The 24,429-nt window shown below is 39.6% G+C and overlaps 1 protein-coding gene across 2 annotated transcripts in view; it reads right to left on the bottom strand.

Annotated features, from left to right (window-relative positions):
- EFR3A (EFR3 homolog A) overlaps positions 1–24,429 on the bottom strand; it is a 619,646-nt gene that overhangs the window by 246,329 nt on the left and 348,888 nt on the right. For both annotated transcript variants that reach the window (XM_053715365.1, XM_053715366.1), the window contains one exon: positions 15,066–15,201. In XM_053715365.1, coding sequence (XP_053571340.1) covers positions 15,066–15,201 — 136 coding nt within the window. The remainder of the gene's footprint in view (positions 1–15,065; positions 15,202–24,429) is intronic.

The following is a 24,429-nucleotide window of genomic DNA, read 5'->3' as shown; positions in this document are numbered from 1 at the left end:
AACTGATAATGATCTGGATGAATCGGAATATAAAGATATGCATCCTTTAAGTCTATTGTGGACATATAATGCCCTTGCTGAACAAAAGGCAGAATAGTCCTTATAGTCACCATTTTGAAAGTTGGCACTCTTACATAACGATTCAAAATTTTTAGATCCAGAACTGGACTGAATGAATGTTCTTTCTTTGGAACAACAAATAGATTTTAATAAAACCCCAGACCCTGTTCCTGAAACGAAACTGGCATGATTACCCCTGAAAACTCCAGGAAATCCTGAGCCTTTACTGGATTTGCTGGGATGCGTGAGAGAAAATATCTTCTCACAGGAGGTCTTCCTCTGAATCCTATTCGGTACCCTTGAGAGACAATACTCGGAATCCAATGATTTTGGACAGAATTTGTCCAAATATCCTTGAAAAATCTTAATCTGCCCCTACCAGCTGAGCTGGAATGAGGGCTGCACCTTCATGCGGACTTGGGGGCTGGCTTTGGTCTCTTAAATGACTTGGATTTATTCCAATTTGAGGAAGGCTTCCAATTGGAAATAGATTCCTTGGGGAAAGGATTAAGTTTCTGTTCCTTATTCTGTAGAAAGGAACGAAAACGGCTAGAAGCTTTAGATTTACCCTTAGGTCTTTTATCCTGAGGCAAAAAAAACTCCCTTCCCCCCAGTGACAGTTGAAATAATTGAATCCAACTGAGAACCAAATAATTCATTACGTTGGAAAGAAAGAGATAGCAATCTAGACTTAGAAGTCATGTCAGCATTCCAAGATTTAAGCCACAAAGCTCTTCTAGCTAAAGACATAGATTTAAGATCAATTTTGATGATATCAAAAATGGCATCACAAATAAAATGATTAGCATGTTGAAGCAAGCGAACAATGCTAGACAAATCAGAATCCAATTCTTGTTGTGCTAAATTTTCCAACCAAAAAGTTGATGCAGCTGCAACATCAGCCAATGAAATTGCAGGCCTAAGAAGAAGATGACCCAAATATACATAGGCTTTCCTTAGATAAGATTCAAATTTCCTATCTAAAGGATCTTTAAAAGAAGTACTATCTTCCATAGGAATAGTAGTACGTCTAGCAAGAGTAGAGATAGCCCCATCAACTTTGGGGATCTTTTCCCAAAACTCTAAAGTAACTGCTGGCAAAGGATACAATTTTTTAAACCTTGAAGAAGGAATAAAAGAAGTACCAGGCCTATTCCATTCCTTAGAAATCATATCAGAAATAGCATCAGGAACTGGAAAAACCTCTGGAATAACTACAGGAGGTTTATAAACAGAATTTAAACGTTTGCTAGTTTTAATATCAAGAGGACTAGTTTCCTCCATATCAATGTAATTAAAACTTATTTTAACAAAGAACAAATATACTCTATTTTAAATAAATAAGTAGATTTGTCAGTGTCAATATCTGAGGCAGGATCTTCTGAACCAGATAGATCCTCATCAGAGAAGGATAATTCAGTATGTTGTCGGTCATTTGAAATTTCATCAACTTTATAAGAAGTTTTAAAAGACCTTTTACATTTATTAGAAGGCGGGATGGCAGACAAAAGCCTTCTGAATAGAATCAGCAATAAATTCTTTTAAATTCACAGGTATATCTTGTACATTAGATGTTGAAGGAACAGCAACAGGCAATGTAGTATTACTGATGGACACATTATATGCATGTAAAAGTTTATCATGACAACTATTACAAACCACAGCTGGAGATATAACCTCCACAAGTTTACAACAAATGCACTTAGCTTTGGTAGAACAGTTATCAGGCAGCAGGGTTCCAACAGTGATTTCTGAGACAGGATCAGATTGAGACATCTTGCAAATGTAAGAGAAAAAAACAACATATAAAGCAAAATTATGAATTTCCTTATATGGCAGTATCAGGAATGGGAAAAAAATGCAAACAGCATAGCCCTCTGATAGAGAAAAAGGCAAGAGGCATATAGGAATGGGGTTTTAAATAATGAAAATATTTGGCGTCAAGAATTACGCACAACACAAACAGAAATATTTTTTTGGCGCTAACAACATCCGGAAATGACACACTCGCGTCATTGAAGACGCAACCTTGTGAAAAAATCTTGCTCCAAAAATGACGCAATAAACTTTAGCATTTTGCGCCCTCGCGAGCCTAATTCTGCCCGCGAATTTTGAAAATGACAGTCAATTGAAAAAAGACTATACCACAGGTAAGAAATAAATTTTCCTACAAAATGCATTTCCCAGATATGAAACTGACAGTCTGCAAAAGGAAATATACTGAAAACCTGAATCATGGCAAATATAAGTACAATACATATATTTAGAACTTTATATAAATACATAAAGTGCCAAACCACAGCTGAGAGTGTCTTAAGTAATGAAAACCTACTTACCAAAAGACACCAATCCACATATAGCAGATAGCCAAACCAGTACTGAAACGGTTATTAGTAGAGGTAATGGAATATGTATATCGTCAATCTGAAAAGGGAGGTAGGAGATGAATCTCTATGACCGATAACAGAGAACCTATGAAATAGATCTCCCGTGAGGAAAAACATCGCATTCAATAGGAGATACTCCCTTCACATCCCTCTGACATTCACTGTACTCTGAGAGGAATCGGGCTTCAAAATGCTGAGAAGCGCATAACGTAGAAATCTTAGCACAAACTTACTTCACCACCTCCATAGGAGGCAAAGTTTGTAAAACTGAATTGTGGGTGTGGTGAGGGGTGTATTTATAGGCATTTTGAGGTTTGGGAAACTTTGCCCCTCCTGGTAGGATTGTATATCCCATACGTCATTAGCTCACAGACTCTTGCCAATTACATGATAGAAATACCCAAGCTGTGGAAGTCCACAGAAGAATCACTAGAAAGGGAGGGATAAAATAACAAAAGCTATTTTCACTGAGAAATGAAATCCACATAAATAAATACATTTTCCCTTGAAAACACTTAAATCAAAAGTAGTAGAATCAAACTGAAACAGCTGCCTGAAAAACTTTTTCTGCCAAAGACTGCTTCAGAAGAAGCAAATACATCAAAATGGTAAAAACAATAAAAGTATGCAAAGAAGATCAAATTACTGATTTGCAAATTTGATCAACCTAAGCTTCATTTTGAAAAAGCCCAAGAAATGGTGACTGAACTTAGTAGAATGAGCTGTAAAACTCTGAGGCAGAGCCTGCCGAGCCTCAAAATAAGCCTTGAAAAATAAAAGCTTTAATCAGGATGCCAAAGAAATGTCAGAGGCTTCCTAACCTTTTCTGGAACCAGAAAAAAAGCAGATAGACTAGAAGTCTTCTGAAATCCTAGTAACCTCGATATAGAATCTCAAAGGATGTAAAGAACTCTCAAAGAATTATTTAGGATTAGGACACAAAGAAGGAACAACAATTTCTCTACTAATGTTGTTCAAATTCACAACCTAAGGAAAAAAAGAAGTCCACAAAACAACTTATCTAGATGAAAAAAATCAGATAAGGAAACCCACAAGAGAGAGCTGATAAATCAGAAAACTCTTGTAGCAGAAGAAATATTCAAAAGAAACAACACTTTCCAAGAAATTAGATAATCTTCAAACAAAAGACTCCAAAAAGGAGAAATCAATAAATTTACAGGCTTGATACCAACCAAAGCCTGAACAAAACAGTGAATATCAGGAAGTTTAAACAAGCTTTCCAGAAAATAAAACAGAAAGAACAGATATTTGTCCGTTCAAAAAATTTGCAAACAAACATCCAAACCATCCTGAAAAACTGTAAAATCCTAGGAATCCTAAAAGAATGCCAAGAGAATTATGAGAAGAACATTATAAAATATAGGTTTTCCAAACCTGATAATACATGTTTCTTGAAACAGAATTATAAGCCTGCAACATAGCGATAAAAACTAAGTCAGAGAGACCTCTATGACTAATAGCCCTTAGATCAAGAGGGCTGGCCAAAGAGAAAAGACCAAGGATGACAACTTGGACATCTGAACAAGATCCACATACCAAACCTGTGAGGCCATGCTGATGCTATCAGAAACATATGACACTGTTCCAAAATGACCTTGAAAATCACCTTTTGAAGAAAATAACAGAGATGGAAGGATGTAGTCAAGTTGCAAAACCAAGACACAGCTAATGCATCCAACATCTCCACCTGAGGATCCCTGGAACTGAAAAGGTACCTGGGAAATTGAGAAAACACATCTGTATAGAGACACCACTCTTCCGGATGTATAGACTGACGGCTGAGATAATCCACCTCCCAAATGTCTAAAATCATAGAAAATAGACAGGAGATGAATTCCATCAAAGAACGTATTCAAGATATTTCTTAATTGCTAAGGAACTATGAGTCCCCATTGTTGATTGACATATGCCACAGTTGTGATATTGTCTGTCAGAAAAAAATGAAAAAGTTCTCTCCTAAAAGAGGCCAAACCTGAAAGAGCTCTGAAAAAATAGCACAGAGTTCTAAAATATCGATTGGAAACCTCACCTCTTGAAGTTTCCAAACCCCTTGTGCTGTTAAAAGACCCTCAGACAGCTCACCAAACTGTAAAACTTGCATCCATTAAGAATACAGCCCAGGAAGGACGAACAAAAGGAGGCCCCACTGAATAAAATGATGATAGACTAATCACCAAAACAGAGAGAAAAGAGTGTTAGGATTTCAAAAAATATCAACTGTGATATGTAAAACCAATCCCTGTATAATTGATTCAGTATGCAAAGCAACATGAGATCTCAGATAAACGAGCAAAGGGAACCACGCCCGATGCTGCAGATATGAGACATAAAAATTCCATGCACATAGCCACTGAAAGGAATGTTCTAGACTGTAAGTTTAGACAGGCTAACGCCACTTACAATTGACTTTTGTCCGATAAAGACAAAGACATGAACATAGTACCCATCTACAGGGAGTGCAGAATTATTAGGCAAGTTGTATTTTTGAGGATTAATTTTATTATTGAACAACAACCATGTTCTCAATGAACCCAAAAAACTCATTAATATCAAAGCTGAATAATTTTGGGAGTAGTTTTTAGTTTGTTTTTAGTTATAGCTATTTTAGGGGGATATCTGTGTGTGCAGGTGACTATTACTGTGCATAATTATTAGGCAACTTAACAAAAAACAAATATATACCCATTTCAATTATTTATTTTTACCAGTGAAACCAATATAACATCCCAACATTCACAAATATACATTTCTGACATTCAAAAACAAAACAAAAACAAATCAGTGACCAATATAGCCACCTTTCTTTGCAAGGACACTCAAAAGCCTGCCATCCATGGATTCTGTCAGTGTTTTGATCTGCTCACCATCAACATTGCGTGCAGCAGCAACCACAGCCTCCCAGACACTGTTCAGAGAGGTGTACTGTTTTCCCTCCTTGTAAATCTCACATTTGATGATGGACCACAGGTTCTCAATGGGGTTCAGATCAGGTGAACAAGGAGGCCATGTCATTAGATTTTCTTCTTTTATACCCTTTCTTGCCAGCCACGCTGTGGAGTACTTGGACGCGTGTGATGGAGCATTGTCCTGCATGAAAATCATGTTTTTCTTGAAGGATGCAGACTTCTTCCTGTACCACTGCTTGAAGAAGGTGTCTTCCAGAAACTGGCAGTAGGACTGGGAGTTGAGCTTGACTCCATCCTCAACCCGAAAAGGCCCCACAAGCTCATCTTTGATGATACCAGCCCAAACCAGTACTCCACCTCCAACTTGCTGGCGTCTGAGTCGGACTGGAGCTCTCTGCCCTTTACCAATCCAGCCACGGGCCCATCCATCTGGCCCATCAAGACTCACTCTCATTTCATCAGTCCATAAAACCTTAGAAAAATCAGTCTTGAGATATTTCTTGGCCCAGTCTTGACGTTTCAGCTTGTGTGTCTTGTTCAGTGGTGGTCGTCTTTCAACCTTTCTTACCTTGGCCAAGTATTGCACACCTTGTGCTTTTGGGCACTCCAGTGATGTTGCAGCTCTGAAATATGGCCAAACTGGTGGCAAGTGGCATCTTGGCAGCTGCACGCTTGACTTTTCTCAGTTCATGGGCAGTTATTTTGCGCCTTGGTTTTTCCACACGCTTCTTGCGACCCTGTTGACTATTTTGAATGAAACGCTTGATTGTTCGATGATCACACTTCAGAAGCTTTGCAATTTTAAGAGTGCTGCATCCCTCTGCAAGATATCTCACTATTTTTGACTTTTCTGAGCCTGTCAAGTCCTTCTTTTGACCCATTTTGCCAAAGGAAAGGAAGTTGCCTAATAATTATGCACACTTGATATAGGGTGTTGATGTCATTAGACTACACCCCTTCTCATTACAGAGATGCACATCACCTAATATGCTTAATTGGTAGTAGGCTTTCGAGCCTATACAGCTTGGAGTAAGACAACATGCATAAAGAGGATGATGTGGTCAAAATACTAATTTGCCTAATAATTCTGCACTCCCTGTAGAAACCCAAAAAGAAGTGACCCTTCTCTGAGGAATCACAAAAGTCTTAGGTAAATTAAATTCTCTAACCATGTCTTGAAGAAACAAAACATAGTTGATTCTAGAGGTATACCACAAAAAGTAAAGTCCATACATTTGAATACTTTTCTTTCATATGTATTTATTGGGTACTTGTAAAGCACGTCTAATCACCCGCAAGGGACTGAAGACATTGCTCATATATTTCGACCTCGAAAGGATGAAAGGCTGAATGGACTTCGCTGGAAATCGAACCTGCAACCCTCAGGTTGCTACAGAGTTCAGCCACAGTGAATTAGCATGCTGAGCTATCTGTCCGGCTTTAATAAAAGAAAAGTTTAAGCTAATACCAAAATACCATCTAAATAGGGAAGACAATACCGTACAGTCTGAAGACAGAAGAAGGGCACCAAGAACCATTGAAAAGATTCATAAAGCTATCACTATACTAAATGGAAAAGCAACAAATTGGTAAAGCTTAAAAAGAAAATTTCAGAAACCACAAATGGTCTGAATGAAATAAAATACGAGGATAAAAATCCTGAAAAATGGAGTGGACAAGAAATGACCTTAACAAAAAGGCATAATAGTCCTTATAATCGTCAACTTAAAAGTTGAGACTAACAAAACAATATAAAAGTATTTAGATCCAAGAATGGACTGAATAAACCTTTCTTCTTAGGGCCAAAGAATAGAATTGAAAAGAAACCCAAAATCTGTTCCTGCAAAAAAAAAAAAAAAAAAAAAACCTGGCATAATCACTCCTGAAAAAAAGTTAGAGTGTACTAAGAACGAAAGATTCTTCCCATACAAGGTCTCATTCTAAAAATCTATTCAAACCCTAAGAATAATATGAAATTTGGACTGAGTTCATCCAAAAACAATTTAATCTGTCCCCCACCAGACGGACTGATTAAAGAACCGCACCTTCATGCAGTCTAATATTTTTAAAGCGTTTTTCTCCCAGGAGGATACAAAAAAACATAATTTATGTAAGAACTTACCTGATAAATTCCTTTCTTTCATATTAACAAGAGTCCATGAGCTAGTGACGTATGGGATATACAATCCTACCAGGAGGGGCAAAGTTTTCCAAACCTCAAAATGCCTATAAATACACCCCTCACCACACCCACAATTCAGTTTAACGAATAGCTAAGTAGTGGGGTGAAAAAGAAAGGAGTAAAAAGCATCAACAAGGAATTTGGAAATAAATGTGCTTTATACATAAAAATCATAACCACCATAAAAAGGGTGGGTCTCATGGACTCTTGCCAATATGAAAGAAATGAATTTATCAGGTAAGTTCTTTCATAAATTATGTTTTCTTTCATGTCATTGGCAAGAGTCCATGATCTAGTGACGTATGGGATACAAAAAACCCAAGATGTGGAACTCCACACAAGAGTCACTAGAGAGGGAGGGAAAAAATAATAACAGCCATTTTCCGCTGAGAAAATTAAATCCACAACCAAAAAAATAAGTTTTTCTCATAAATGAAAAGAAAAAAAACGTAAAACATAAGCAGAGGAATCAAACTGAAACAGCTGCCTGAAGAACTTTTCTACCAAAAACTGCTTCCGAAGAAGAAAACACATCAAAACGGTAGAATTTTGTAAATGTATGCAAAGAAGACCAAGTTGCCGCTTTGCAAATCTGATCAACTGAAGATTCATTCTTAAAAGCCCACAACGTGGAGACTGATCTAGTAGAATGAGCTGTAATTCTCTGAGGCGTGGCCTGACCCGATTCCAAATAAGCCTGGTGAATCAAAAGCTTTAACCAAGATGCCAAGGAAATGGCAGAAGCCTTCTGACCTTTCCTAGAACCAGAAAAGATAAGAAATAGACTAGAAGTCCTCCTGACATTTTTAGTAGCTTCAACATAATATTTCAAAGCTCTTACCACATCCAAAGAATGTAAGGATTTCTCCAAAGAATTCTTAGGATTAGGACAACAATTTCTCTAGTAATGTTGTTAGAATTCCCAACTTTAGGTAAGAATTTAAATGAAGACCGCAAAACTGCCTTATCCTGATGGAAAATCAGAAAAGGAGATTCACAAGAAAGAGCAGATAATTCAGAAACCCTTCTAGCAGAAGAGATGGTGAAAAGGAACAACACTTTCCAAGAAATTAGTTTAATGTCCAAAGAATGCATAGGCTCAAAAGGAGGAGCCTGTAAGGCCTTCAAAACCAAATTAAGGAGGAGAGATTGATCTAATGACAGGCTTGATTCGAACCAAAGCCTGTACAAAACAGTGAATATCAGGAAGCTTAGCGATCTTTCTGTGAAATAAAACAGAAAGAGCAGAGATTTGTCCCTTTAAGGAACTTGCAGACAAATCTTTATCCAAACCATTCTGAAGAAACTGTAAAATTCTAGGAATTCTAAAAGAATGCCAGGAGAATTTATGAGAACACCACCATGAAATATAAGTCTTCCAAACTCGATAATAAATCATCCTAAAAACAGATTTACGAGCCTGTAACATAGTATTAATCACTGAGTCAGAGAAACCTCTATGACTAAGCACTAGGCGTTCAATTTCCATACCTTCAAATTTAATGATTTGAGATCCTGATGGAAAAAACGGACCTTGAGACAGAAGGTCTAGCCTTAATGGAAGTGGCCAATGATGGCAGCTGGACATCCGAACAAGATCCGCATACCAAAACCTGTGAGGCCATGTTGGAGCTACCAGCAACATATACGATTGTTCCATGAGGATTTTGGAAATCACTTTTGGAAGAAGAACTAGAGGCGGGAAGATATAAGCAGGTTGGTAACACCAAGGAACTGCTAACGCATCCACTGCTTCCGCATGAAGATTCCTGGACCTGTTATAAGAGACAATATACAGAAATACAGCGCTTCAGCCCAAAAATATATCTATGCCACTCCCCCTAATAGTGGAAATATGTTAAACCAAAAAAACTAAAAAAATGAGAGAGCGCTAAAAGCTAGATATAACACCACACCTATTCCAATTGATTGCTAATTATAAGGCAGTATATTATACAAAAAATAAGTTAAAGTGAAATATTAGTGCAAACTGATTAAAATATAAAAAATCAATAAAGTATGATAACTAAGATGTTGATTAATTATGTCCACAATTTATAATAACTTTAAAATCGTAAATATTTAATTTCATAAAAAATAAAACAAAGCATGTAAGATAGCTTAACAAAAGGGACGTCTCCCATAAGATTCTAAAAAATGCCAATATACCACCTATACTAAAAGAATATCGTGATTGTCTTCTTATCCGTGTTGAATGATATTAAAGTCAAAGTTAATATGTGTCTTTATTGTGGCCAAATGTAACAGTTTGTCAGATGAAACTGATGATTACTTTACAATCAGTGGAGGTGATCCTGTAAAATCCTCTTACTGCAATTTCTATTGTTTCAGATAAGGCAGTTTTTTTGTGTGTTGTAACAAAACATCCAAACCCTTTTGATTATCGGATTGTAGGAAAAAAGTCCTGTACAGATAGAGGGAGTCGGACTAACAAATCACTTACCCCGCTCTTCACAGGTAACTGGCGTGGTCGTGCTCGTGAGCTTGTCTTACCGGTGTCTTGTCAGGTCTGCGTAGTACACAAAGTGTTTGTCCTGCTTATAGTTCAGGAAAGTGGTTACCGTATGTGATCCTTGCATATATCCGGTTTTGTTGTAATCAACAAAAAGGAACCCGCACTTAGCGTGTATCACGCGCGGGTTAAGCTAGGTACCTAGTATTTAAAAAACAAACAAATGTCTTTGTTCATGACAGGAATAGCAGCTCTTTCTTCAACGCGTTTCACCCATTATGTTGGGCTTTTTCAAGATCCACTGATTGTAAAGTAATCATCAGTTTCATCTGACAAACTGTTAAATTTGGCCACAATACCGACACATATTAACTTTGACTTTAATATCATTCAACACGGATAAGAAGACAATTACGATATTATTTTAGAATAGGTGGTATATTGGCATTTTTTAGAATCTTATGGGAGACGTCCCTTTTGTTAAGCTATTTGTTTTATTTTTTATGAAATTAAATATTTACGATTTTAATGTTATTATAAATTGTGGACATAATCAACATCTTAGTTATCATACTTTTTTGATTTTTTATATTTTAATCAGTTTGCACTAATATTTGACTTTAACTTATTTTTTGTATAATATACTGCCTTATAATTAGCAATCAATTGGAATAGGTGTGGTGTTATATCTAGCTTTTAGCGCTTCCTAATTTTTTTTTTATTTTTTTTTATCACTGGACCTAGACAGGTACCTGGGAAGTTTCTGGTTTAGATGGGAAGCTATCAAATCTATTTCTGGAAGACCCCACATCTGAACAATCTGAGAAAACACATCTGGATGGAGCGACCACTCCCCTGGATGTAAAGTCTGACAGATGAGATAATCCGCTTCCCAATTGTCTATACCTGGGATATGAACCACAGACATTAGACAGGAGCTGGATTCCACCCAAGCAAGTATCTGAGATACTTCTTTCATAGCTTGGGGACTGCGAGTCCCACCCTGATTGACATATGCCACAGTTGTGATATTGTCTGTCTGAAAACAAATGAATGGTTCTCTCTTCAACAGAGGCCACACCTGAAGAGCCTTGAAGATAGCAGTTCTAAAATATTGATTGGTAACCACACCTCTTGAGGTTTCCAAACCCCTTGTGCTGTCAGAGATCCCCAGACAGCTCCCCAACCTGAAAGACTTGCATCTGTTGTGATCACAGTCCAGGTTGGACGAACAAAAGAGGCCCCTTGAATTATACGATGGTGATCTAACCAAGTCAGAGAGAGTCGAACCTTGGGATTTAAGGATATTAATTGTGATATCTTTGTATAATCCCTGCACCATTGGTTCAGCATACAAAAAAAAATGCAAAAGATTGCAAAAATATAAAATGACAAAAAAGTGTAAAAATGTCATATTATAATTCCAGAAGTGTATGATAGGGAATCCTACTAGAGTATGTTGATTTCCTCAAAGAAGATCCTCCTATGTGTAATAATTCTGAAACCTAAAAGCCGAGTCTTGAGAAAGGCCCAGGTTAGGGCTGAAACACATTGACAGTATATGGTAAGCCTATTTCTTGAATTTATATAGTCCTTGGCGTTATTGCACTATTGTACCTTTCTATTTTTAGGTTTCAGAATTATCACACATAGGAGGATCTTCTTTGAGAAAATCAACATCCTCTAGTAGGATTCCCTATCATACACTTCTGGAATTATAACATAAGAAATTTTTTACATTTTGACACTTTTGTAATTTTATATTTTTGCAACCTTTTGCATTTTTGCAACCTTTTGCATTTTTGCAACCTTTTGCATTTTTTGCACTTTTTGGGTAGTCTTAACCCAATTTCGTTTTACCTTTTTATCTTATTTTTTTTCACTTTTTGCACTTTCTTCACCAGTTTTAAGGCATTATTTTTGATATTTTTTGCACAGTGAATTCATCAACTTTTGGTACGACATCACTTTAGTATTCAACACAGATTTATTATAGACTTCTATCACAGACCTTTCTCTGGGACTATTTGAACTATACCACTAACGTGGTCCATACATTTTCTAGGATCTTATTGTATTGTTCTTTACCCATTGTACTGTTTTTTTTTAATCTATTTTACATATATTTTGTATATTTTTCAATTTATAGCTCATTGTATTACATGGATCCATGTTATGTACTATAACATTGTTAATTTGTACTTAGATTTTGAAACAAGTACACTGTTTCAAAACATATTTTAACAGATAAATATATTTTAAAAGATATAGTGTTCTAATTATACCTAATACTATATCCATTTAGATATCTTGGACACACATGATTATACACATATAGGTTTCAAGTAAAACCAAGAGCTTTGGACCTATTTCACTTTTATTCTGCCCCAGCCTTCTTTTTAGTGTGCTTCTAAATATACCCTACTATCTAATCTCTCTGGGGTAGCTAAGTACCTTATTTATTTTAGGAGCAGTATAGGCAGACACACACCTAGCACTGGGTTAACCCACAATTTTCACGTAAAATAAACTGCAGTTAGATCCAGACTCCCACCTCTGGTAGCAGGATGGCTCTATTTACCAGACCAGTAGCGCTTGCTGTTGGTCAGACAGGAGACTGCGGAGAGGGAAAAATCCTTGATTGTCTGACCTCTGTTAGGAATCTTTTCCAAGATAGAGAACCTTATAAGGTCCCCAAAAAAACTCACCCTTGAAGATGGAACAAGGGAACTCTCCTCCAGATTAATTTCCCCTCCATGGGAAAGTAGATTGGACAAGTTCTCTTGAAAGAGAGCTTGTTCAAATAAAGGATGACACCTGAACCCTATATTGTCCAGAAAAGCACCCTTGCACTACCCCAGGACCTAAAAGTCCTACTAGGAAGACAAAACTCAGAAACTTGAGAAGATCCCGATCATGGGAACAATAAATACACATCCTTCAGGTCTATGTTCGATCTGAAAAGGCTCTCTTGAACCAAAGGAGAATGGATACTACATTGAAGGTCAGAACCTGAGAAACTTGAGGTAAATACCTAGATCCCGTTCCCAGACTGGAACTATCACCCCCAGAGAAAAATTTCATGAACCCAATTCAAGCAAAGTCTCTCATCATACCTGGATTGCAGATACACAGAAGGAGAAATCTGCCCTTGGGAGGGAAACTTAGATTGGACTCCAAAAAACATGACTGACACTGCATAAAGAGAAAAAAGGAAAACTTTCCTTTAGTCTTACTCTCTTGATGTGTGGACGTTATGCAATTTGCTGCAATAATTTAGTTCCTATAGTGATTTGACATAACGTTATAGAAACTAAATTAATGCAGCAAATTGCATAACGAAGACGAGATCATATAGCTCTATGGTCAGCGGATAATAAAGTGTAGCGGGAGGAGTGCAATTATGCAAAACAAGTCCGATGTATGAGCACTTTCACTGTATGTGCTGCTGTTCCTGCTGTAGCTTCTCTCATTACAAAACACACACGCTGAGAAACCAGTTTTCATTCACAAACTGCCAGTGTTTTGTTCGTCTTAAAAAGAGAAGAGATCGTAAGTCCCACGCTGAACTCAGTGGGCTGGGGGTATATATGTACAGAAACCGTAGGATGTATGGATATACAGAAAAGAGGCCGTAGCTGGACAATCTCTATCCGGCATCAGGAAATGTGTCTCACAGAGGACATCCAAGGCTCCAACTGATAACAGCAAAATTAGTGTTGCGCAATCTAAGTAAAGCACTAAACACACAGCAATAAAAAAAACTCTTCTCAGTGTTAGGCACGCATGCGGGAGAAACAACAGGAATGCGCAGGATCGATATGATCCTGTAGTGCAAGCTTTGGGAGACGTCAGAGTAGGAGGGGTCAGGCGGCCATTTCAAAACAGCCAGATGAGAAATAGTAACTGTATTTACTGGCAAAGTTTATTTAGCTGAAAATTGGGCTACAATTGCCTGTAAAAATCGTTGATTAACTTATCTAAATAGGTAATAGTAATTTTAGGGTTGACTGTCCCTTCAAGTGTAATCCATTGTGATGTGATTTTTTTTTTATTTTTTTATTACAACAATGAAACAGACTGTTTTATATGCCATTAAGTTTTGCAGTGTGTGTGTACACATTTTCCCTAGCTATGTAAATCCTGTGTGTTCATGCTAATAGCTATTGGCCTGTGAAGGTGTAATGTACTTACCTGTAAGCTCCCTCGTCTACCTCAGCTGCAAATGACTGGTGTCGATAGACCGGCCCATCCAAGGCAGTGCCAGTACAGTGCCAAGGACCTCACAAGGCGCAGCACACGGCAGACCAGGGGACTGGTGGAAAAATCCACATTTTACCTGGGAGAGCTGTGACGTCTCCACACTGGGATAATTTTTAACTGCCTGGCTGAATTGCTGTAATTCTCTCTGTCCAGGAGTCACTTTGAGGGGAAACTGGGTTTAAGATCTGTTAGAGAACCCCTATCAACAAGGTATATACAAGAACTTCAAAAGTCAACTCACTCCATCTTGTAAGCAAAAATCTGACTAGGGGATTGAGTGGGTTTGTATCTGGTATGTAGGGGTGTTTTAGCATCCTCCTAGTGGACTGCAAAGGTTCTTCAAACTACAGGTCGGGACCCATTACTGGGTTGTAATACCATGTTTACTAGGTTGCAACTTGAGTGTGTGTTGCAGGAGTGTGTGTGGTGTAGGTTGTATGAGAGTGTGTGTGGTGTGTGTGTGTTGTATGAGAGTGTGTGTGGTGTGTGTGTTATTACCTTTTACAACACTTTCAAGTTTGACTTCAATCAAGAATAAAATATGCATACATTTTATTCACTTTGCTAAAAATTGCAGCTGTTCTGTATCCTTTTATTTCACTATTTGTGTGTGAAATACCTAGGTACAGACTGGGCAAAACAAAGTAAAAAGTATATAAGGGAGGTTTTAAAATTCCAGAATGTAATAAATTCACAAACATTTATTAAACATTAAAATCAGCATAGAAAAGGCTACGGGTAAAACAAGTAAAGGCAAACAGAAATATACTTACCAATAGATCCTTTAGCAGCAATAGCTACTGCTTCCAAAAGAACTTGAACTATTCCAGCTCGTATGCGAGGAGAGTCTTTTTTATGTGAATCTAGGTGACCAAGGATCTGCTGGATCACATGATGAGAATACTGAGCCTGTAAATAGGTAATCAAATAATCATTAATAAATTAATTGATATATATATATATATATATATATATATATATATATATAGGAAGAGTATATTTGAGCTTAAGGACCTGTAAATACAGTAGATTTGCATAATGAACAAATGCATGATAAAAAGACAATGAAATAGCTCTTAGTCAGAACTTCAAATAGGTAGCAGATTTTTTTTCTGACAATTTTTCAGTTATGTTTATTTCCACTACTCCTGTCCTGTATCATGTGTCAGCCATCAGTCAATCACAAATTAATATACATATATATTCTGTGAATTCTTGCACATGCACAGTAGGAGCTGGTGACTAAAAAAATGTAAATATAAAAAGACTGTGCACATTTTGTCAATGGAAGTCAATTTGAATGTTACGTAAAATTGCTTGCTCTATCTGAATCATAAAAGTTTTATTTTGACTTGAGTGTCCCTTTAAGGGGACATCGAAGTCAAAACTAATCTTGCAAGATTCAGAGTGAGCAGGCAATTTTAAGAGACTTTTAAATTCACTTTATTGCACTGTACTTTGTTCCCTTGGTATCCTTTGTTGAAATTAATATGTACATATCCTACACTACTGGGAGCTAGCTGGTGATTGGTGGCTGCACACATTTGTCACTTGCTATTGGCACACTACCAGATGTAGGTCCCAGTAGTGAATTGCTTCTCCGACGTTGACTTCAACTATGAGTTTAATCCCATTGCTGTTTCCCATTACTGTTTGTTCATGTGTGCCCTATAGATAGCATTATGCTCAGCCCAGTGGAGCTATTTAATAATTAAGCACTAATTGCCTGAAATGCAAGTCTGTGCATCTGAGAAAAGGAGGCTGTCTGCAGAAGTTTGGAAGTTAAAAAGAAAATGTATGCTTACCTGATAAATGTATTTCTTTTTTGATACGATAAGTCCACCGATCATCTCAATTACTATTGGGAATACCTCTCCTGCCCTGCAGGAGGCGGCAAAGAGCACCACAGCAAAGATGTTAAATATCACCTCCCTTCCCTCCCAACCCAGTCATTCGACCGAAGTAAAGGAGAGAAAGAAAGTATCAAGGTGTAGAGGTGTCTGAAGTTTATAATAACCAACAACCTGTTTTTCAAAAACAGGGTGGGCCGTGGACTCATCGTGTAAAAAATAAATAAATTATCAGGTAAGCATACATTTTCTTTTCTTTTTAATGACACAATAAGTCCACGGATCATCTTAATTACTATTGGGAATCCATACCCAAGCTAGAGTACACAGATAATACGGGAGGGACAAGACAGGGAACCTAAACGGAAGGCACCACTGCTTGAAGAACCTTTCTCCCAAAAGCGGCTTCAGCCGAGGCAAAAATGTAAAATTTGCAGAATTTGGAAAAAGTACGAAGAGAAGACCAAGTTGCAGCCTTGCAAATCTGTTCCGCAGAAACTTCATTTTTGAAGAAGCAACAGCCCTTGTGGAATGAGCCGTAACTCTCTCTGGAGGCTGCTGGCCAGCAGTCTCATATGCAAAATGTATGATACTCTTTATCCAAAAAGAAAGAGAAGTAGCCGTAGCCTTTTGACCCTTACGTTTTCTTGAGAAAACCACAAACAAAGCAGAAGACTGACGAAAATCCTAAGTCGCCCGTAGATAAAATTTCAAGGCACAACGACGACCAAATTGTGCAGAAGCCTTTCCTTCTGAGAAGCAGGATTAGGGCACAAGGAAGGAACAACAATCTCCTGATTAATGTTCCGATTAGAAACAACTTTAGGAAGAAATCCTAATTTAGTACGTAAAACTACCTTATCGGAATGAAAAATAAGGTAAGGGGACTCATACTGCAATGCGAGAGCTCTTTCACTCTGCGAGCAGAAGAAATAGCAACAAGAAATAAAACTTTCCAAGATAACAACTTAATATCTAAGGAATGCATAGGCTCAAATGGAGCCCCTTAAAGAACTTTGAGAACCAAATGAAGACTCCATGGAGGAGTAACTAGCTTGAACACAGGTCTGATCCTGATCAAAGCCTGACAAAAGGATTGCACATCTGGAACATCTGTCAGACGCTTGTGTAACAAAATAGATAAGGCAGAAATTTGACCCTTTAGGGAACTTGTCAATAATCCTTTCTCCAAACCCTCTTGGAGAAAAGACAATCCTTGGATTCAAACCAATAAAGATATTTACGCCATATCTTATGGTAAATCTTTCTAGTTACAGGTTTACGAGCCTGAATCATGGTCTCTATGACCGAATCTGAAAAACCCAGCTTGGATAAAATTAAGCGTTCAATTTCAATTGGATGAAGGAAGGGCCATTAAAGTAGAAGGTCCTTCCTCAACGGAAGTCTCCAAGGTGGCAGAAATGACATGTCCACCAGATCCGCATACCAAATCCTGCGAGGCCAAGCTGGTGCAATGAGCATCACCGAGGCCCTCTCCTGCTTGATTCGAGCAATGAGCCGAGGAAGAAGAGCAAACGGAGGAAATAGGTATGCTAGTCTGAAGGTCCAAGGCGCCGCCATGGCATCTATCAGTACTGCCTGCGGGTCCCTGGACCTCGACCCATACCTCGGAAGCTTGGCATTCTGCCGAGATGCCATGAGATCCAAGTCCGGCTGACCCCACTTGAGAATCAGGCTGGAAAACACTTCTGGATGGAGTTCCCACTCCCCTGGATGAAATGTCTGCCTGCTCAGAAAGTCCGCCTCCCAGTTGTCCACTCCTGGGATGTGGATCGCAGACAGACAGCAAGATTGGGTTTCCGCCCACTGAATTATTTTGGTTACCTCTGTCATCGCCAAGGAACTCCTCGTTCCTCCCTGATGATTGATGTAAGCCACTAAAGTTATGTTGTCCGATTGGAACCTGATAAACTGGACCGAGGCTAACTGGGGCCAGGCCAGAAGAGCATTGAAGATCGCTCTCAGCTCCAGAATGTTTATAGGTAGAACCGATTCTGACTGAGTCCAAACCTCGCTTACTGAATGTCTAATTTTCCTCTTACGCTTTCCTTGCAACATAGGAAAAGCAGACAACGCATCTGAAACTGCAGAAGACATGAGAGAAGCAATGTCTTTTAAAGTAACCCCAACTGGAGCTAAAGCGGAAACGCAGGGCACTGCATGTGAGGGCGGTAAAATTTGGGACGCTTGAGGAGAAAGCTGCGGCATATATTGAACATTGTCATTGGATTCCTGACCAGCATCCTCCTTAGAAAATGTTGGCTCAGGAAAAAACATAATTTATGCTTACCTGATAAATTCCTTTCTTCTGTTGTGTGATCAGTCCACGGGTCATCATTACTTCTGGGATATAACTCCTCCCCAACAGGAAATGCAAGAGGATTCACCCAGCAGAGCTGCATATAGCTCCTCCCCTCTACGTCAGTCCCAGTCATTCGACCAAGAATCAACGAGAAAGGAGTAACCAAGGGTGAAGTGGTGACTGGAGTATAATTTAAAAAATATTTACCTGCCTTAAAACAGGGCGGGCCGTGGACTGATCACACAACAGAAGAAAGGAATTTATCAGGTAAGCATAAATTATGTTTTCTTCTGTTATGTGTGATCAGTCCACGGGTCATCATTACTTCTGGGATACCAATACCAAAGCAAAAGTACACGGATGACGGGAGGGATAGGCAGGCTCATTATACAGAAGGAACCACTGCCTGAAGAACCTTTCTCCCAAAAATAGCCTCCGAAGAAGCAAAAGTGTCAAATTTGTAAAATTTGGAAAAAGTATGAAGCGAAGACCAAGTTGCAGCCTTGCAAATCTGTTCAACAGAGGCCTCATTCTTAAAGGCCCAAGTGGAAGCCACAGCTCTAGTGGAGTGAGCTGTAATTCTTTCAGGAGGCTGCTGTCCAGCAGTCTCATAGGCTAAACGTATTATGCTACGAAGCCAAAAAGAGAGAGAGGTAGCAGAAGCTTTTTGACCTCTCCTCTGTCCAGAATAAACGACAAACAGGGAAGAAGTTTGGCGAAAATCTTTAGTTGCCTGCAAGTAGAACTTGAGGGCACGAACTACATCCAGATTGTGTAGAAGACGTTCCTTCTTTGAAGAAGGATTTGGACACAGGGATGGAACAACAATCTCTTGATTGATGTTCCTGTTAGTGACTACCTTAGGTAAGAACCCAGGTTTAGTACGCAGAACTACCTTGTCTGAGTGAAAAATCAGATAAGGGGAATCACAATGTAAGGCTGATAACTCAGAGACTCTTCGAGCCGAGGAAATAGCCATTAAAAACAGAACTTTCCAAGATAACAATTTTATATCAATGGAATGAAGGGGTTCAAACGGAACACCCTGTAAAACGTTAAGAACTAAGTTTAAACTCCATGGCGGAGCAACAGCCTTAAACACAGGCTTGATCCTAGCTAAAGCTTGACAAAAAGCCTGGACGTCTGGATCTTCCGACAGACGCTTGTGTAACAAGATGGACAGAGCTGAAATCTGTCCCTTTAATGAGCTAGCTGATAAACCCTTTTCTAAACCTTCTTGTAGAAAAGACAATATCCTAGCGATCCTAACCTTACTCCAGGAGTAACCTTTGGATTCGCACCAGTATAGGTATTTCCGCCATATTTTATGGTAAATCCTTCTGGTAACAGGCTTCCTAGCCTGAATCAGGGTATCAATAACCGACTCAGAAAAACCACGTTTTGATAAAATCAAGCGTTCAATTTCCAAGCAGTCAGCTTCAGAGAAGTTAGATTTTGATGTTTGAATGGACCCTGTATCAGAAGGTCCTGTCTTAGAGGTAGAGACCAAGGCGGACAGGATGACATGTCCACTAGATCTGCATACCAAGTCCTGCGTGGCCATGCAGGTGCTATTAGAATTACTGATGCCCTCTCCTGTTTGATTTTGGCAATCAATCGAGGAAGCAGCGGGAAGGGTGGAAACACATAAGCCATCCCGAAGTTCCAAGGTGCTGTCAAAGCATCTATCAGAACTGCTTCCGGATCCCTGGATCTGGACCCGTAGCGAGGAAGTTTGGCGTTCTGGCGAGACGCCATGAGATCTATCTCTGGTTTGCCCCAACGTCGAAGTATTTGGGCAAAGACCTCCGGATGAAGTTCCCACTCCCCCGGATGAAAAGTCTGGCGACTCAAGAAATCCGCCTCCCAGTTCTCCACTCCCGGGATGTGGATTGCTGACAGGTGGCAAGAGTGAGACTCTGCCCAGCGAATTATCTTTGATACTTCCATCATTGCTAGGGAGCTTCTTGTCCCTCCCTGATGGTTGATGTAAGCTACAGTCGTGATGTTGTCCGACTGAAACCTGATGAACCCCCGAGTTGTTAACTGGGGCCAAGCCAGAAGGGCATTGAGAACTGCTCTCAATTCCAGAATGTTTATTGGCAGGAGACTCTCCTCCTGATTCCATAGTCCCTGAGCCTTCAGAGAATTCCAGACAGCGCCCCAACCTAGTAGGCTGGCGTCTGTTGTTACAATTGTCCAGTCTGGCCTGCTGAATGGCATCCCCCTGGACAGGTGTGGCCGATAAAGCCACCATAGAAGAGAATTTCTGGTCTCTTGATTTAGACTCAGAGTAGGGGACAAATCTGAGTAATCCCCATTCCACTGACTTAGCATGCATAATTGCAGCGGTCTGAGGTGTAGGCGTGCAAAAGGTACTATGTCCATTGCCGCTACCATTAAGCCGATCACCTCCATGCATTGAGCTACTGACGGGTGTTGAATGGAATGAAGGACACGGCATGCATTTTGAAGCTTTGTTAACCTGTCTTCTGTCAGGTAAATCTTCATTTCTACAGAATCTATAAGAGTCCCCAAGAATGGAACTCTTGTGAGAGGAAAGAGAGAACTCTTCTTTTCGTTCACTTTCCATCCATGCGACCTTAGAAATGCCAGAACTAACTCTGTATGAGACTTGGCAGTTTGAAAGCTTGAAGCTTGTATTAGAATGTCGTCTAGGTACGGAGCTACCGAAATCCCTCGCGGTCTTAGTACCGCCAGAAGGGCACCCAGAACCTTTGTGAAGATTCTTGGAGCCGTAGCCAATCCGAATGGAAGAGCTACAAACTGGTAGTGCCTGTCTAAGAAGGCAAACCTTAGATACCGGTGATGATCTTTGTGGATCGGAATGTGAAGGTAAGCATCCTTTAAATCCACAGTGGTCATGTACTGATCCTCTTGGATCATGGGTAAAATTGTCCGAATAGTTTCCATTTTGAACGATGGAACTCTTAGGAATTTGTTTAGAATCTTTAAATCTAAGATTGGCCTGAAAGTTCCCTCTTTTTTGGGAACCACAAACAGGTTTGAGTAGAACCCTTGTCCTTGTTCCGACCGCGGAACCGGATGGATCACTCCCATTAATAACAGATCTTGTACGCAGCGTAGAAACGCTTCTTTCTTTATCTGGTTTGTTGACAACCTTGACAGATGAAATCTCCCTCTTGGGGGAGATAATTTGAAGTCTAGAAGGTATCCCTGAGATATGATCTCTAGTGCCCAGGGATCCTGAACATCTCTTGCCCAGGCCTGGGCGAAGAGAGCGAGTCTGCCCCCCACTAGATCCGGTCCCGGATCGGGGGCTCTCGGTTCATGCTGTCTTTGGGGCAGCAGCAGGTTTCCTGGCCTGCTTGCTCTTGTTCCAGGCCTGGTTAGGCTTCCAGCCTTGCCTGTAACGAGCAACAGCTCCTTCCTGTTTTGGTGCAGTGGAGGTTGATGCTGCTCCTGTTTTGAAATTCCGAAAGGGACGAAAATTAGACTGTCTAGCCTTAGCTTTGGCTTTGTCTTGGGGTAGGGCGTGGCCCTTACCTCCTGTAATGTCAGCGATAATTTCTTTCAAACCGGGCCCAAATAAAGACTGCCCCTTGAAAGGTATATTAAGTAATTTGGACTTAGAAGTAACATCTGCTGACCAGGATTTTAGCCACAGCGCCCTACGTGCCTGTATGGCGAATCCTGAGTTCTTAGCCGTAAGTTTGGTTAAATGTACTACGGCCTCCGAAATGAAAGAATTAGCTAGTTTAAGGACTCTAAGCCTGTCCGTAATGTCGTCTAGCGTAGATGAACTAAGGTTCTCTTCCAGCGACTCAATCCAAAATGCTGCCGCAGCCGTAATCGGCGCGATACATGCAAGGGGTTGCAATATAAAACCTTGTTGAACAAACATTTTCTTAAGGTAACCCTCTAATTTTTTATCCATTGGATCTGAGAAAGCACAGCTATCCTCCACCGGGATAGTGGTACGCTTAGCTAAAGTAGAAACTGCTCCCTCCACCTTGGGGACCGTTTGCCATAAGTCCCGAGTGGTGGCGTCTATTGGAAACATCTTTCTAAATATTGGAGGGGGTGAGAACGGCACACCGGGTCTATCCCACTCCTTAGTAACAATTTCAGTTAGTCTCTTAGGTATAGGAAAAACTTCAGTACTCGCCGGTACCGCAAAATATTTATCCAACCTGCACAGTTTCTCTGGTATTGCAACGGTGTTACAATCGTTGAGAGCTGCTAAGACCTCCCCTAGTAATACACGGAGGTTCTCCAATTTAAATTTAAAATTTGAAATATCTGAGTCCAATCTGTTTGGATCAGAACCGTCACCCACAGAATGAAGCTCTCCGTCTTCATGCTCTGCGAGCTGTGACGCAGTATCAGACATGGCCCTAGCATTGTCAGCGCACTCTGTTCTCACCCCAGAGTGATCACGCTTGCCTCTTAGTTCTGGTAATTTAGACAAAACTTCAGTCATAACAGTAGCCATATCTTGTAATGTTATCTGTAATGGCCGCCCAGATGTACTAGGCGCCATAATATCACGCACCTCCCGGGCGGGAGATGCAGGTACTGCCGCGTGAGGCGAGTTAGTCGGCATAACTCTCCCCTCGCTGTTTGGTGAAATTTGTTCACATTGTACAGATTGACTTTTATTTAAAGTAGCATCAATACAGTTAGTACATAAATTTCTATTGGGCTCCACCTTGGCATTGGAACAAATGACACAGACATCTTCCTCTGAGTCAGACATGTTTAACACACTAGCAAAAAACTTACAACTTGGTTATAATCTTTTTTAGCAAAAACGTACTGTGCCTCAAAGAGGTACTAAACGATTAAATGACAGTTGAAATAATGAACTGAAAAACAGTTATAGCATCAACTTTAAAACAACACAACTTTTAGCAAAAGGTTTGTTCCCATTAGTAAAATAACAATAATTAAATTTGACATAAAAAATACAAAGCAACGTTTTTATTCACAGTCACTCTAAGAATTCTCACAGCTCTGCTGAGAGAATTTACCTCCCTTCAAAGAAGTTTGAAGACCCCTGAGATCTGTCAGAGATGAACCGGATCATGCAGGAAATATAAAAGTAACTGACTGGAATTTTTTGATGCGTAGCAAAGAGCGCCAAAAACGGCCCCTCCCTCTCCCACACAGCAGTGAAGAGAAACGAAACTGTCATAAATAAAAGCAAAAAATGCTGCCAAGTGGAAAATAATGCCCAAATATTTATTCACACAGTACCTCAGCAATGTAAACGATTCTACATTCCAGCAAAAACGTTTAACATGATAAATAGTTAATAAAAGGATTAGTGACCTTTAACAGAGTAGTTCCGGTGAAATACCATCCCCAGAATACTAAAGTGTATACATACATGTCATTTTAACGGTATGGCAGGATTTTCTCATCAATTCCATTCAGAAATAAAAACTGCTACATACCTCAATGCAGATTCATCTGCCCGCTGTCCCCTGATCTGAAGCCTTTACCTCCCTCAGATGGCCGAGAACAGCAATATGATCTTAACAACTCCGGTTAAAATCATAGTAAAAAACTCTGGCAGATTCTTCCTCAAACTCTGCCAGAGAAGTAATAACACGCTCCGGTGCTATTGTAAAATAACAAACTTTTGATTGAAGTCATAAAAACTAAGTATAATCACCATAGTCCTCTCACACATCCTATCTAGTCGTTGGGTGCAAGAGAATGACTGGGACTGACGTAGAGGGGAGGAGCTATATGCAGCTCTGCTGGGTGAATCCTCTTGCATTTCCTGTTGGGGAGGAGTTATATCCCAGAAGTAATGATGACCCGTGGACTGATCACACATAACAGAAGAAATGTTATCCCTGTAACTTAAAGTCCTCACAATACAAGAGGAACAAAAAGGAATTGGTGGTTCCACATTGGCATCAAAACACAATGAGCAGGTGACATTTTGCAAGGCCTCTTGGTCCATTCTTA

Source organism: Bombina bombina, chromosome 5 (genome assembly GCF_027579735.1).
Source record: "Bombina bombina isolate aBomBom1 chromosome 5, aBomBom1.pri, whole genome shotgun sequence".
NCBI classification, from domain to species: Eukaryota; Metazoa; Chordata; class Amphibia; order Anura; family Bombinatoridae; genus Bombina; species Bombina bombina.
The sequence above is the reverse complement of the archived record's forward strand: the minus strand, read 5'-3'. Positions and strand labels throughout refer to the sequence as shown.